Source organism: Staurois parvus, unplaced genomic scaffold (assembly GCF_062004578.1).
Source record: "Staurois parvus isolate SC_StPar_1 unplaced genomic scaffold, SC_StPar_1.0 ptg000108l, whole genome shotgun sequence".
Classification (NCBI taxonomy): domain Eukaryota; kingdom Metazoa; phylum Chordata; class Amphibia; order Anura; family Ranidae; genus Staurois; species Staurois parvus.
The window spans coordinates 3,545,916-3,562,453 of NW_028317904.1; the positions used below are offsets into that span (position 1 = coordinate 3,545,916).

At 39.9% G+C, this 16,538-nt stretch overlaps 1 protein-coding gene across 2 annotated transcripts in view; it reads right to left on the reverse strand.

Annotated features, from left to right (window-relative positions):
- The window catches only part of PPFIA3 (PPFI scaffold protein A3), a 460,187-nt gene that overhangs the window by 359,307 nt on the left and 84,342 nt on the right, over nucleotides 1-16,538 (reverse strand). For both annotated transcript variants that reach the window (XM_089671605.1, XM_089671604.1), the window contains exon 2: nucleotides 6,957-7,523. In XM_089671605.1, the coding sequence (XP_089527731.1) occupies nucleotides 6,957-7,190 (234 nt within the window). In that variant the 5' untranslated portion in view covers nucleotides 7,191-7,523. The remainder of the gene's footprint in view (nucleotides 1-6,956; nucleotides 7,524-16,538) is intronic.

Consider the following 16,538-nt stretch of genomic DNA (forward strand, 5'->3'; position numbering starts at 1 on the left):
CATGGCTATAAACCCCAATTAGCCTGGCCCCCATATGTCTGCGAGACTCTGCTTGGAAAAGGATCGTAAAACCATAAACCAGTCCTTCGCTGAGCTTCAAAGACATTCCAGATAAGCCATAAAGCAGACATCACATTCAAAACCCACTTTCCGCTATGATTACATATCTTGTAATATGAAAGACTTACATAAAAACCAGGCATATATTCAGACCGGTCACTTTAATACAAGTCATCTGATATATTACACCCCCTAGCTGACACAAACAGGAGAGCAGAAAATGATATCTCTTTAACCATCCCAGCAGGTATGTCATATTTCATATCTAGACGTTCAGCAGATGATTCTGCGTATTAATCTACCCGTGGATAGAATGTTACATGTACCTAGGAAAAGTTATTGGCCATAGTATAATTTGTGAGGGATTTGGTCATAGCCTGAGCTCCCCGCCTACAACACCCCTCCCCAAATGAGGCGATTGGTTCTCTGCTTTAAGGAGACACCCTGCTGAGTTTCTAGAAAAAGGCTGTTATGCTTGGAGTTGAGCTAAGCTGAGTTGAGCTAAGTTGAAGATTCTCCCTTTGAACATCAGAACTGGGAGATAAGGCACCCTTTTGGCTCAAGAAACTTGATCTGCTTAAACCAGGACTTTGGCAAGTACTTTATCTCTCTAAAATTCCTTTCTGTTATCTCTTTGCTGTGTTACTGCTCTCTGTATGTATATATATATATATATATAAATATATATATATATATATATATATATATATATATATATATATTGGCTACATCTTTTTCTGTAAATCCTTATATTGCACCCTTTTGACCTTTTAGTAATAAATCTTACTTTCTGAAAGTGTTGAACTGTTTCTAAAGCTCTTTAATGCAAACGAAGAAACCCTGTCTCTGAAGAGCGCAACTGTGTTTTAAAACGTCTGCAGACATCTGTCTGCAGTCACATTATGTATACAAACGATTATTCAAACATCATAGTGTTATTGCTGATATTGCAGAGTTTCCTCTTTCTCTGTAGAAAAAGGAGGTGGTGGCAGTGTGAAGGGTTATTTGCGTAATTAACCTGACCCAGTAACAATCGCTCTCAGGCTGCAGACACACAGATTGTAGTCCATTAGCTGGAAAATCTTTGTGCAGGGTGCAGCTGGGCGTGGCATTTTTACACACGTGACAGCGCGGTTTTAGATTGGCTAGTCCTTCGGTCACGAGTTTGGTGAGAAGGGCTAGGGTCTGACGCCACGATCGTCACACACTGGCATTTGAATGGTTATACCAGTATGATGCCTACAGCTGCAGGCATCATCCTGGTATAATTATTTTTTTTAGCCGGCGATAGGCTTTCATGTAAAAGCAATCCTAGTGGCTAATTAGCTGCAGGATTGCTTTAACAAGCAGCGGGAGATGATGCCCCCCCTTCCCCACTGCCTTCCACGGCCTTCTCGGGCAGTCCCGTGCCATCGGAAGAACCTGAGAATGCAGCCGGTGTTTCTGCCAGCTGACCATAGAGCTGATTGGAGACCAGAATGGTGCTAATCATCTCTATAGTCTAATAAATCGGAAGCTATGAGCATTTCATCACTTCAGTTTTGCAGGATATAAACAGCATTTGTAAATTGGGAAAGCATCTGATCACACCAATCTTGGTTTGATTAGATAATGTAAGGGCAGAGGAGATACCTAGAGTCTGATAGACCCCAGATTTCTCAAAAAAGAATATATAACAATACCCATTGACGTTATAGGGGATATTTGCATTCCCTGTGATAGCATTAATAGTGATTAAAAAAAAAAAAAAATGAATGAAAGGGACAGTGTAAAAATAATTTAAAAAATCAAAATAGCTAAAAAAAAAAAAAATCACCATCGCCCCCCCCCCCCCCCCCACGCGCAAACCTGCATGTGAGGTATCGCCGTTAACATCAGATCAAGGGCAGTAATTCTAACACTAGACCTCCTCTGTAAATCTAAAATGGTAGCTTGTAAAGGCTTTTAAAACGTTGCCTATGGATATTAAAAACGTATGCAGTTTGTCGCCAATGCAAGGGGCATGCGCAGTTTTAAAGCATGTCATGTTTGGTATCTATTTACTCAGCATACCATCATCTTTTAGATTTTACCAAATAACTGGCCAATATATTGCGTTTTTGTGCATTAAAAGTAAAAAAAGTGTACAAATTGTGTTAGTACACGCGCAGCGATTTTTCAATGTGAGATAAAAAATTGCAGCACCCACCATTTTATTCACTAGGGTGTTTGCTTTAAAAAAATATATAATATTTGGGGGTTTAAATTAATTTCCTAGCAAAAAATACTGATTTTTTTCATGTGAACAAAAAGTGTCCGAAAAGGCTTAGGCTTCAGGTGGTTTGAAGAGTGAGTTATGTGTGGCATAACCTTCTAATGCTGGGCATAAAATGCCCCCACCCCCCAAAACAACCCCTTTTTGGAAAGTAGACACCCCAAACTATTTTCTGAGAGGCATGTTGAATCAATAGAAGAATGCATTTTTTTACCACAAGTTTTTGGAAAATTACTTTTTTTTTTTTTTTTTACACAAAATTGTTACTTAAATGATTTATTACTCAAACATGCCACGGGTATATGTGGAATTACTCCCCAAAATACATTCTACTACTTCTCCTGAATATGGGGATAACATGTGGTAACATGTGAGAGAAGTTTTGGCAGTCTAGCCAAGTACAGGATCCCAAAATCCAATAAGCACCATCAGGCTTTTAAAGGGCTTTATTTTCTCAATACAGTTCCTGACTACCTATCATAGTTTGGGAGGATCTGAAATGCTAGGATTGCACCAAACCCCCCCCAAATGACCACTTTTTGGAAAGTAAACACCCCAAGGAATTTGGTAAGAAGCATGGTGAGTATTTTGCAGATCTCATTTGTTGCCACAAGGTTTTCGAAAAAGAAAAGAAAAAATGTTTTTGTTTTTTTTTATTCATTTTTTAAATTTCAAAACCTTGAGAAAAAATGAGATCTGCAAAATACTCACCATGCCACTTTTTAAATTCCTTGGGGTGTCTGCTTTCCAAAAAGGAGTCATTTGGGGGGGTTTGGTGCTATCCTAGCATTTCAGGGCCTTCAACACTGTGATAGGTAGTGAGGAAGTGAAATGAGGAAGTTACGCACCTTCAGGCTTTCAAAGTGGTCATTGGATTTCAGGCTCCTGTATGTGGCTAGGCTCCCAAAAAGTCTCACACCTGTGGTATCCCCATACTCAATAAAAGTAGCAGAATGTATTTTGAGGTGTAATTCCACATATACCCATAGCTTGCGCGAGAAATATATCATTTAAATGAGTCTCAGCAGATAGCTTAGGGTGTCTTCGGAAGAAAAGGAGTCATTTGGGGGTGTTTGTACTAACCTGGTATTTTAGGACCTCAAGAAATGTGATGGGCAGTCAGAAAGTAAAAGCTGTGTAAATTCCATTATCTATACCATAGTTTGTAGACGCTATAACTTTCACACAAAGCAATCAATATACACTTACTGGGATTTTTTTTTAACCAAAAACATGTATCAGAATACATTTTGGCCTAAATTTATGACGAAATTTTAGTTTTTTGCCTTATTTTTTTTATGACAGAAATGAGAAAATATTGTTTGTTTTTTTTTAAATGTTATTCTCAAAACTTTTTTGTTTATAGCGCCAAAAATAAAAAATCACACAGGCGATCAAATACCACCAAAATAAAGCTCTATTTGTGTGAAAAAAGGACATAATTTATGTACCATATTGCATGACCGCGCAATTGTCAGTTAAACTAGTGCAGCACTGAATAGCAAAAAAAATGGCGTAAATTGCAGTATCTATACCATAGTTTGTAGACGCTATAACTTTCCCACAAAGCAATCAATACACACTTATTGGGATTTATTTCACCAAAAACATGTAGCAGAATACATTTTGGCCTAAATTTATAACTAACTTTGAGTTTACTGTATATTTTTTATAGCTGAAAGTAAAAAATATTTTCATCAAAATTTTGGTCTTTTTATAGAGCGAAAAATAAAAAGCGCACAGGTGATCAAATACCTCCGAAAGAAAGCTCTATTTGTGTGAAAAAAAAGGACGTAAATTTTGTTTGGGTACAGCATTGCATGACCGCGCAATTATTAGTTGAATTAGTGCAGTGCCGAGTAGCAAAAAGAGGCCTGGTCATTAAGGGGGGTAAATCCTCTAGAGGGCAAGTGGTTCTTAATCACTGTTGCAATGTTCATATCAAGGCAAGCTGTTCTTAATCACCATCCCTGAAGAGGCTGATACAAGTCTGGACTTCCTACAACTTCTGCTACTGATCTCCAATCTCAGTGTAATGTACTGCATCATTATCAATCCCTAGGAAGCAGAGACAACCTCAGAGTACTTATTTTCCCAGAAGTCTGCACTAAGATATAAGTAAGATTTTAGGCACCCTCTGCCACAATTTACTTAATTACTTTTAAAGACATACAGACACAGCTTTCCTCATTTGAACACTGCAAATGCATCAGCTGATTAATAATTTAAAAATTCACTCCCATTCGGATTCACTTCGCACACAACAAGCAGCTTTTTCTGAGTAGAAACAGGTAGGAATCTGCAACAACGTTTATTAAAATCCCTGCAATGTACATTGATCACCCAGAGGAGATATATTTCAACAACAGTGGAGTTACTCTTTAAGCTGGAGCAAAAATCAGATTAACATCCCTCCTCTACCATTTCAGAAAACAGAAAGATATCCCTGTGATTCTCCTTTTGCTGGATATTAAAAAAGCTTTTGACAACTTCTCACAGAAAAATGTTTTATCTAGAAAAAGTAGTCTTTGGTCCAAACTTTTGAACCGACATTTAAGTAATTCCAATGTCCCTGCGTATGTGAATAATGGTGAACATTGCTCCTTCATCTTTTTGTTCCAAAGAGGGATGCACCAGGACTGTCCTCACTATTCTTCAGTATAGCCATTGAGCCATTGGCACACGTTAAAAGATCTAATAAACATTTCTGGTCTAGCAGTAGCAGGTCACCACCATAAGCTTTTCTTTGGCAAAATCTAAAGACCTAAGTGTCTGCCTATTCCTAAAAATTGCAATACTTGCGCCTAAACACTTTTCAATCCATTTGGGCGCCTAAACTCTTTTCAATCCATTTGGATGCTCACCCATTAAGTCTTTTGACTTCCAGTGAGAAATGAATTATCTGTTCTCAAGCAAGGTCTTGCTTGATGCCAAGCATTATGCTGCAGTGATATCTGGATCCAGCCAGATACCAAATTACCCCCAAGCTGCCATCATAGCGGTCATTCCTGGAAAATATTTGCCCATATTTGGTAGACCAGTCCACCCATGAGTATTTATTTATACAATATCAGGTAGGTAATTTCCCAAAAACTCATATTAGGCCCTCTTAAACAAAAAAACTAAGGGGAGCCCTAGAGACAACATCTGCTAACATTTATCCTCACGGCAGCAAAAAGTGTTGTAACCTGGGCCTGGAAAACAACCTGCCTTTCTATTTTCTGAATTTGAACAATGCCATGAGACCATTTGTACATGCTGGAGCAAACACGGCCCTAGCACGGGGATATGCTGTAACACGCTTGTGCTAATGTGGCCCTAAAGCAGAACTAAACCCATGAAGTTACCTGCTTCCCGTAACAATTACATTCAAGGCATGCCATTAATAACTGTCACAGTTGCTAGTGTTCTCAACCAAACTGTCAAGCCTTCAAATGGCTGGAGTCATAACTGGTTACATGTGCAGCACCATGGCAACTGCAGATCAAACAGATGCTAAGATAGCAGCTTCATTGGCTGTAAAGGATAGGAGGGTTTAGTTCTGCTTTCAAAAGGGTTAGCTGGTGTTCAGTTGAAACCACTAGTTAGGTCTGTCTAATTCTGCTAGTGTCTCTAAGCCCATCGTCCACACAGGCGTACTATAGCACACGGACACAATCACTGCTCCCAACATTGCCTAACACTTTTAAAATCATTTCCCACCATACCATATCATATCATACCATGCCATCTGATTTCACTGTTTCATAAATAGGAAGTAGGGGCATTATAGTGTTGCACAATTTACTATTACAATATGATGTATTAGTTTGATTAGCACATTAATTATATTGCACTAGAATATAATTTAATATTTGAACTCTACATCTTTTTCATTCCTTTTATTTTGCATGAAACTTACCTAGTTGATTGACTAAAGGACTGTACCTTATTGCTTATATCAGTTTATGCCAAAGTTGTACGCCTTAACCATTTTTTATGGAAATATGTTTAAATTCTTTTGAAGACAATGAAAAAAAAAATAACTGAAAAGGAGTGTTGGGCTCCACCGGCTGGCTGGAAAAAATGTAATTATTTACAAGCATTATTTCAAATTTACCGAACCACAAGAGAAACTTGCTAAAACCAAATGTTTGTTAAAAATAGAGAATACACACATAATAATAATAAACACTTTAAAATAAAAAATACATACATACAATATATAAAAACCTAACAAATACCCTTTAAATCAAATATAACTTCCTATATTCTTCACTTTTCTAAAGCTAAAAGAAAAATAATGCTAGAAAACAGATTTGAGGTCAACAGGGGGCTGTTCCTCAAACCAAGGAATAGTTGGAAGGTATACCTAAGCTGTGAACATGCTGTAGAATGATGTCACCAGAGGGTTTTCTGTTCAGTCACCAGACTGTAATCTTAAATTTGTGTCTGTGTCAGGGTGTCTAAAACAGGCTAGCAGAACAAAATTCCATTTGCAGAGAACAGTCATCCTATGTGAATTTAGTTCCTTATCTAGAGTTTCGCATTGAGAAGCCTTAACGTTGCACCCCTACCCAACTGAATTTGAAAGTGCCTCTTCAAAATTAAATAGTTCTTGATGGGAAACGTCTCTATACATTGATGATAATGTGTATCTCACCTGTGGAAGGGCGATGTTAAGTTGTCTCTGAAGAGACTCCTTCTCATGACCCAATTCCCGTAAACGTAGCTGTGCTGTGGCCAAGCTCTCCTGCGTCTCTCGGAGAGTCTCCAGCAACCGTTCCCTCTCATTTAACATGTTGACCATAAGTTGTTCAAAGTTTGCATCGTCGGAGCTGTAAGTGGAGCCCCGACGGTTGTCCTCATTAATGGTGGGCATAACTTCACACATCATCTTGAAAGTTTTAGGTTACAAAACACACACCAGAAAAAAAATAAAAGGCACCAAGGAAGGAGGAAAACGCCAGTAATAACACGTACAAATCCAATCAAGTCAGACAGGTGGGACGTGGACACGGTGCAGGAGCAGATCCACGTATTTTATTTCAGTGATGATGTGGCAAAGGTCAACGTTCACATGAAGGCTAAGTGTAGTGCCCAGGTCTAGGCATCTTTTATAGCAAGGAAGATCCTTCAAAGCAGGTCACACTGTGATACGTGCTGATGTAGAACTCCACTTGTAACAGTCACAGTTCATTTAAACTATAACATGCGCAGATTACAGCACCTAAAAATGAAAAAAAAAATAGTTTAGATCCATGTTAAACACGTGTCCCAAAGATATTTAGTACATACAAATTAGAGCAAGTCACATAATATAACAATAGTGTTGCACTAACTCTTAACATTAATATATAAAGTGTTAAAAAAGGATGAAAATAATAATCAATGTAATCAATAAATGACCAAATAGTGTCAAAGTAAAAATAAAGTCTTTAAAAGTGTTTAAATAGTCCTAAAAGGCAAAGAATACTGTGCATCAATAAATGGTGCTCCACAACTTCAACTGACAGTGCTCCACCGCAACATGAAATAAGTGCCCCTCCACCATAGGATGGCCGCTCATCTCAAATAATGGACCTATATAACAACATAGGTCAAACAAGCATGGTCATTGAATGAATGGGCTCCAAATGGCAGCACAGAGCTGGTAATAACATTTGAAGGAATAATAATGCACGATCATCCACAGGGATTTCTTCACAACTCCACCTCAACATATAGGAAGAGAGAACAGCCTCCCATAGTGTAAAATAATGTATTAAATAATCACAACACTTCCGGTCCACAAGTACATAACCATAACTGTTGTCACTAAGCTCCGCCCCACATGTTATGCCACCAACCACATGGCTTCGTCCCATCATGCCTCTGCCTTTGGGAGTCATGCTTGTAACTGTCAATCTTGCAATGCCTCATGGGATTTGTAGTTTGGCCACAGCTGGAGGGCTGTCAGTTTGACAACCTTGAATTAACATATTCAATAAAGCATAAAGCAAAATTGAATTTTTAAGAACCCAAAGTAACAAATCAATTAGCTGAAGTCAACACTTTACAATATAGAGCTTGGCAGAATACTGTATGCAGTTCTTCCTGTCCCAGGTTAAGGCTCTCCCCTTGATTTGTCTCAACCACAGTGATACTCCACATAAAAAAAAAAAAACACACTCTAGAATTCAATCCTATATTAAAAGTTTATTGAGCCAAGACTTCTTATAAGTGCCGATTCACATATAAGCAGATTGGATGCGGTCTGAACCACATCCAAGTCACATGACATGTGAAATAGCATTGCTTCCTATGGTGCCTGTTCACATACAGTATGTCTGGTGCACTGGCAGTGCAGATTCAGTACGGACTCAAAAAGGGTCCTGACTTGAACCTGACCTAAACCTGTCCTGGAGCTGATGTAAACCTGAATTGTACCACTGTACGACTACTGTGTCGATTAGCTGTGAAACCCCAGCTTCAATCTACTTAGCACACGTTTGAATCCACACTAAAGCGTGCTTAAGCTTCAATCATTTTACTCTGCTTAAAAGAGAAGTATGGGTTTAAAAAAACAAAACAAAAAAAACCCATTTATACTCATCTAGGTGGATCCAATGCTGCATGTGTCCCCCGACAGCTCGAAGACTGAGAACTGAGCTGTCAAACACCGCTAATTGCTCACTGTGACCTGTAGAAAAGCTTAGAGCACATCTCAAAAGTTGAGGAAAAACTGATCCACCTGGTTCTCCTAGACAGGGGTGCCAACTCCAGCATTCAATCATCTAGCAGTGTTTAATCCATAATAAAAAGAAAGCTGCACTGCTAGCCCAACTGGAGTGTGAGTAAGTGAGTGAAGTGGCATCAGACAGTTCTCCTACAAAGGCCATGCACTTGTCATAGAGGCCCCAGTGGGCACACTAAGTCCCAGTGGACGGGGTAAAATGCATCAGGGGGCGTGGCCTCACTGGGCTGTGGAGGGGGTGGGAGCAGCTGGCCCAGGCTCTCACCGGTGTTCTGGAAGGCTGAGCCAGCTGCCAGTCCATATGGCTGGGATCTTTTCAGAGCCTGGAGCAGTTGTGTGACGTCAGCCGACAGTGGGCTTTAGCCCACTGTTGGCTCAAAATAGTCACAGGAGTGCACTTCAGTCTTCATCCCCAGGAGTAGTATAGCTAAAATAGCATTGGCTATACTTCACCTTTTGAAGCAGAACTTCAGGTAAAAAAAACAAACAAAAAAAGTTTAAATTTTGACTTATAAAATCTTTTTGTCTGAGAACAATAAAGTGACAGAAAATGAAGTGATTATCCTTCATCTGAAATTTTAGCTTGTAGCCTCTGGATACAATGTTCTGGACTCAAATGACCTAGGACTAGATGGTTGCAAGGGCCAACAGACATAATCAGATGGTGGGATGCAATCTGAAGGGGAGGGGCGTTGTGTAGCGACAATGAGATCTCGCAGCAAGGGATGGTAAACTACAGGTTGATCAGTGAGAGAGTACCGCGTCGGGGAAGATGTGACCTGCAAAGATAAGCTGAGTGGGGCTAGGTGAAGAGATTGAGTGTGCAGGATCTACGCAGGCTGGCTCTTCTCCCAGCCCTGGATGGTTGTCATTGATCTGAAGTGTTTCCAAGGACCAGAAAAATGCTGCTGGCTTTACCAGGAGCAAGTGGTCTGTGTGTGCAGAGTGTTACAGTAAGGGAAGAATGGGCATAGAGTGGCTAGAGTGATTCCTATGATTCCTGCCTGCCAGAAATGGTAAGCTGCAGGGATGTGCTGTGCCAAGGAGGGATGATGAACTGTGGGGATGTGCTGTGTCAGGGTGGGATGGTGAACGGCAGGGATGGGCTGTGCTGCAGAGGGATGGTGACTTGTGAGGACATGCTGTACCAAGGAGGTATGGTGGAAGTGCTGTACCTGGGAGGGATAGTGACCTGTGATGTGCCAGGAAGGGATAGTGACCTGCAGAAATATGCTGTGCCAGGAAGGGGTGGTGACTTATTGCAGACAAGGAATACTTTTAGTTTAGACTAACAGCAGCAAAATACATACAATGGGTAGAGGGCACGGCTAAAGATGGGTGGCCTGAGGGACAAAGTGTTCTTTGAGTGTCAACTGCCAGGAGCTGAAAGGTTTCACTTGCAGGCTTGCAGCAGAGTGCTCAGTGTCTTCAATCCTGTGGGACAGTCTGCTAAATACAGATGCTCCAAAATCCCTGGATACTTGGCAAGTATGCCAAGACATAGTTAAAGTAGAACATTATATCATTAAGGAGGAAGGAAGGAAGTATAGGATACATGGACAGAGATTACTGCATACATACAATTCAATGAGAGCACCAAACAAACGTCCAAAAGTCCATAGTAATTTAATAATAACATTGACTCGTAGCAGAAAGAAGTTTTTACTGCATTCACAAATACTGGCATAACCTGCCCTTTTGAAACTTTCTAAGCAGTAAATGACAGTGTGGTTTTATTTGGGATCTGCTTACCTGCAGTCAAAATTCTGAAACTTTGGTGACGGGGGACTATGTTTCAACCCCCGAATGCTTTTGCTTTATTTTGGTATGAACCAATTTTATAACTAAATTACCTTAACCACTTGAACGTTTGTTTGGCGCTCTCATTGGATCCTATGTGTGTGGATTCTTTCTCTTTTACCTGAGGATGCTCCTCATTTGTGAACTGCTGCCGAACTGGAGACAATGTGCCCAATTTCAATGACAACTAGAAAAGCTACAATTTCTGGGGAAATTGTGTTAAGTGTTCTTGCCTCCACCAGTAGTCTACAACTGGAGTGGGCGGAGTAACTGGGTGGAGTGGCTTGTCACTCTGCTGCTTGCTCACACACCTGGGTTTCTATGGCAATGCACTCTACAGCAAGGGCAGAGAAGAGCAGTTAAAAACAAACAAACAAATAAATCCTACACCGAAGAGCTTTATTTTGTGAGAATCACAAGACCCAGACCTACATTTTGATGCATAGTATGTCTCTGAAATATTAAAAATGAAGGCACAGTCGCAGTTTAGAAATTGCCCTTCAAATTTGAGGTGGCTAGAGTGGAGTTTCAATGAATGTCAATGGGCGGCGTGCGTTGCAAACAAATGGTCATATTGTGAAAACTTTCAGGACTATGGCTTAGCTGTGGACATTTTTAGTGGCAGCAGGGATAGCTGAATGTTTTGATATAAGATTTGTGTAGGTGGGCTTGAAAATGAGGGAGTGGTGGCAGTTTAGAAATCATGTCCTGATTTCTCAGCTCACACTCTAGCTTTTGTCAGCACCCACTCTAGTTTTGAACATTCCGCCATTCATTCCTCTGGGACCAATTTCACCACAAAAACGCTGATATTTCGTGAACCATTCGGCAAAACGTTCCACAAAGTAATAGCACACCAATCAGGGACAATCCGCACGTTTCGGTCTATTACTGTCTATGTAGTGTAAAAACTGTGGGAGGAGTTAGGGTGGTAAATTTGGCTATAATAATAAGAATATATATGTGAGATAACAGTAAGTGGTCTTGCCATGCAAGAACACTTAATTAGAAAATCCAAATCCAACCCTTGTGTGTAGATTACTGCATGACAGTCAAATACCTTTATAGCTTGTGAAAAACATTTTTTTTAAAAGGCACATATTTTGCTTCTTGTATTTACACACCAGAATGACAATCGTGGGAATTAGAACAATTACAACCTCACCCTGATTTCATGCAGAGGCAAATGAGGGGGCGATTCCTTGCCTCACCAAGAGATCCTCCCATATAACATGTGAAAATGCCAGACTTTCACAACACTCCCCTTACCCAGCAGGTAATATTGTAACAACAATGTATGTATATATTTCTACTTGGCAGGAAAAGTGGAGAAACAGGATAAGATGTGCAGAACACAAATTATTTTCAAATTAACTTTAGGTCTAGAAAATATTTTTTTCTGTTTCATTTGAGTGCATTTATCATTCAGTAAACTTTACATTACAAGAATTCCGTATTTTGTTATTTTAAAAGGAGTGAACAGCTTCAGTGATGCAGGGCAAAAGTTTATATTTTTACTGTATGGCGCTTATTATAAAAAGTTGAAATGATGATTTTCATCCCACAAGTGTATGAGAACTTAAATCTGAATTTTCTGTAGTCAGTATCCACCAAGGTCCTCACATGCAGGGTGGATCGGTCAACTTCTTGCAGTCAGATTAAAATTTCCAGGCAGGCCTGAATCTGACTGATAAGTGAGAGAATTTCCGAGTACACGGTACCAGATTTAACATTATTCACAGTAGACATGTACCTAAAGCTGCCAGTCTGGCAGAGGTATTTTAAATCACTGGGGCTAACCATCCTGCCAATATTACAGCCATTATTGTGCTTAACCTGCACTTGGTACTCTAATCAATCAAATTAAATAAAGGTAACAGGACATCTTCCAAGGGCAACAGAGTGTTGCCCCTGTGTTGCACCTTGGAAGACGTCCTATGGGATGAAAGGTGTGTAGGGCAGAGTTTAGCGGTGAAATTATCAGGCCTGCCCAGAGAGTCAACTGTGCTGTGCGACATACTTGTCATACTATTTGTTTTGTGGGAACCCACTTGGTTTATTAATAAAGGTTTTTAAACAGTACTTCACTATGGGATTTCCTTGGTATGTGCTTTTGCTGCTGAGTCTGATATATGAGTGATCCAGTGACCACTTTTGGGGCATGCTAGTCATGCGAGAGTGAGGCTTGAGGCTTGCTCAGGTATGAGATGAAGAGAGCTGGAGCCATCCATCCATGTGAGACTTGTCATCTTTAAAATGCTGATTTTTGGCTCTGTTCACAAATATATTCATTTTGAATTGGATACTTTCTCCAGTGTTTTTTGCAGTTTGTTTGCTTTTTTCTACACGTTTTTGATGCTTTTTTTTACATGATTTTACCGCGTTTTGTTCAACTCTTTTTTTTTTTTGTTAAAGTGGAATTATTTTTTGTTGCTGGACAGAATAAAAATGCAAAACCGCACTAGCATGCATTTCAGCAGCTTTTCCATTGAACTCTGTTGTGGCAAAAATGCTGCTTTTTGCTTTTAAAAAAGTCCCTGACACTTTCCAAAAATGCAGCATCTCAAAAAAGCATAGATGTGAACATGTTCCATAGGTAACCATGTTAAATGGACTGTAGTGCGTTTCTGCAAAAAGCACTAAAAAACGCATTGGTGTGAACAGAGCCTAAGACCTCTTGAGTTGTGGGGTCTAAGGATTTGGTAAGCAGCATTATAATCACTTGGTGGTTGGTGCACAGTTGCTGCATGAAGATTTTGCATACTTTTGGTGGACTTTGATATTTTTTGTTTTGTTATACACTATATATTGAATTAGAAGTTTTCCTGGCAATGTAACACTATTTATTTCAATATTACAGCCATACCTGAGATCCTTCTACATTGTCACCGCTATGCCTGAAGACCCCTATTCTCACTACCTCATCTACAATGCAGCACCTCCCTGCCACACACTACTCTGCCCTCCATCACTGCTCTCACCACCCTCCCCCAGAAGCCTGCTTTCTGCCTCCACCATCTCTTCACTTTTATCACCAGTCCTGACACCCCCAGTCTCACCACCACAGCCCCTACCACCCCCCAATTCCCCCAGTACTACACCTGCCACTACAACATGCTTATATTTACCTTCCCTTACCACTGCACCTGACATTCCTATTCACCCCTATTCCTACTGCCACTCATCCCCCCAAGTTTGGTCACCCATACCATGATGCACCATATGCACCTGGCAGCCCTCTCCTATCTGCAAAGTCATTGCCCACTCTATGGTTGTCTCCCCCTCCTATTTGCTGCTTTAAAGTACCAAAGTGACAAGTGGAAAGCTTAAAAAATGGAAAAATGAGAAAATGTAGATGAAGCCATATCGCTCTCCATTGATGTAGCAGCTTCCTTTCCAAGCTTATGAATGGATTTGTATTTGTACACAAATCCATTCACAACACTGTTGTCAAGTAAGCACACTGACTAGTGTCCTCATTTGACTTTCCCTGATTCATAGGAACAGCTTTAGTTCATCTTGCATCCTATTCATACATTTTAAATGGGTTTGTAGGTAATCAATTCCATTTATAGGAATGTAAGCAGGTCAAATAAGAACAATGGTGAATTAACAATGTACTTGCTGCCAGACTTAGTAATATTGAATTGATTTGTTGCAAACACAAAGCTATTGTTAAACATTATGTCCTTTTCAATTTTTTTCTGTGTATTATATTGTTTGAAAAGGTATTTTTAAAATGTTCACAGACACCAACACAAGCTTGTGCTCCATTTTTTCTAATGAATAGCATACTTCTAATAACAAAATAAATCCTTAAATTAAAAAAAAAAAAAAAACGACAAGGAAAAAAGGACAAATTAGAGATTTTTACTTTTATATTTTTGTTATATAGTATTTATCCTGAGATAATATTATTTATCAGAGATCATGTACGTATAATGTGATAAGAAAACAAAAAGGATTTTGCTCATAGTACATACCAAACTACATTTGTGTACCTGTTCTGAAATGGGCACACTTTTGCCCACATAATACTACAAACTGCCTTTCTGCCCCAACACCAGCCCTTACATATTTATGTTGTTTTCTGGCTTGTACTTTTGACAACCATAGGAAAGGACGGAAGCAAAATGCAGGATGCTGTAGCACAGACCAGCTTTGCTTTTTCACTTGGACTGGCAGTTCTGGTTAAGAGAATGTGGAGATTAGCTTACAAGTGAGAAAGGAGTGGCTTTATTGGGTAGGGCATTGCTCTGTAGGTGTGTGGGTGTGGTGGGGTTAAAATGTATACCCAAAAACATTTTTGTTTTGGATAGCATAGAGAAGTGTTTACACCACCTGAAAGGGTATTGCTTGCTGTTTGTGTACCACCAAAGGAAATTTCCCTTCAATTCCTGTCTCAGTGATGCAACAGGAAAAGTTAAAAGAAAGTGAGGTGAATTCCCATCTTAGACAATTGTTCACAGAAAATAACGCTCACCTCTTGTTCTAGGGAGAAGTCTTAAATTTTGTATTTTTCCTCACTTTCATCAGCTGTCATGGGATTCAGACTGAATATGGAGGTAGATTGCCTTGGCTGTTATGATTAAATTATTTTAGTTTCAGTTTTCACTGCTTGATATATCAATATGTGTCTATAGGGCAGTCTTTTTCAACCAAGGTTACAAGAAATATACAAATTTGGCGCTGGAGGGGTGGTATGTAACTAAATTAAAAGTCCATAAAGTCCATGTGGGAGACCATTAGCCTTTGCAATGGAAGTACATGAGCAAGAAGCAGCATCAGCGACAGCACCCTTCGAGCAAAGCTGGACTCTGTGTTCCTCTTTGTCAACCAGGGTGCCTTCTGAGTTCTTTAGGGATGCCTTGGCAAAATGCCTATAAACTTCCCCAGATTGCCGACAAGCCAACAAGTAGATTAAGACTGCCTCTTTGTTGCACAAACCACAGGTTTTTATTGTGCAGCATTACAACCTTGAGCACTGTGTGGACCAGCCACTGGCATCCTAACAACCGATAATGTAATTGGTTGATGAGGACATTAGGCATCTGCATTCTTGTTTGCCTCTCTCCTGCCCCCAACCCCCCACCCCCTTCAACACCTTAGCTGAGTGAGGGAGATGAGGAACACTGGAATATCAGTACCAATGTACAAAGGTGTATAAGCTTTGTAAGAACAAGTCGTCTCTAACATTTGGTGTCCTACGTGTGGATGTTTCTACATTATTTTATACTATTCATTTAGTTCTTTATAATTTAGTATGGGGTGCCTGATGGTTGTGTGGATTTTTTAAGGGTGCCATGACTAAAAAGAAAAAGTCAAGAAACACTGCTCTAGGGCACTCAAAGTCCTGCAAAAATGCACTACTCCAATGAGCTGAGATGCATTATTGCAGGATTTCGAGTCTCTGGCTATCTCAGGAGGCAACATGGTAGCGCTGGCACCACCTGTGCCTCCCTGATTACATCCAAAGCGGGGACTGAGGTGAATTTGGACTTGCCTATAAAATTAATTTCCTGGAGTACATCACAAGACATAGGAAAGTTAAATTCTTATACCACTGATTATGTTCCACCTCCACGTGATTGAACACTAGCAAATAGCAAAGCTTGACTCAGCACTGCATAATCCCATCCATCCCCAGTTTTGCCCTGGTTTTGTCATCGAACAATATCGAAGTGAAAAAAGTGGGAAGGTACCTGTGTC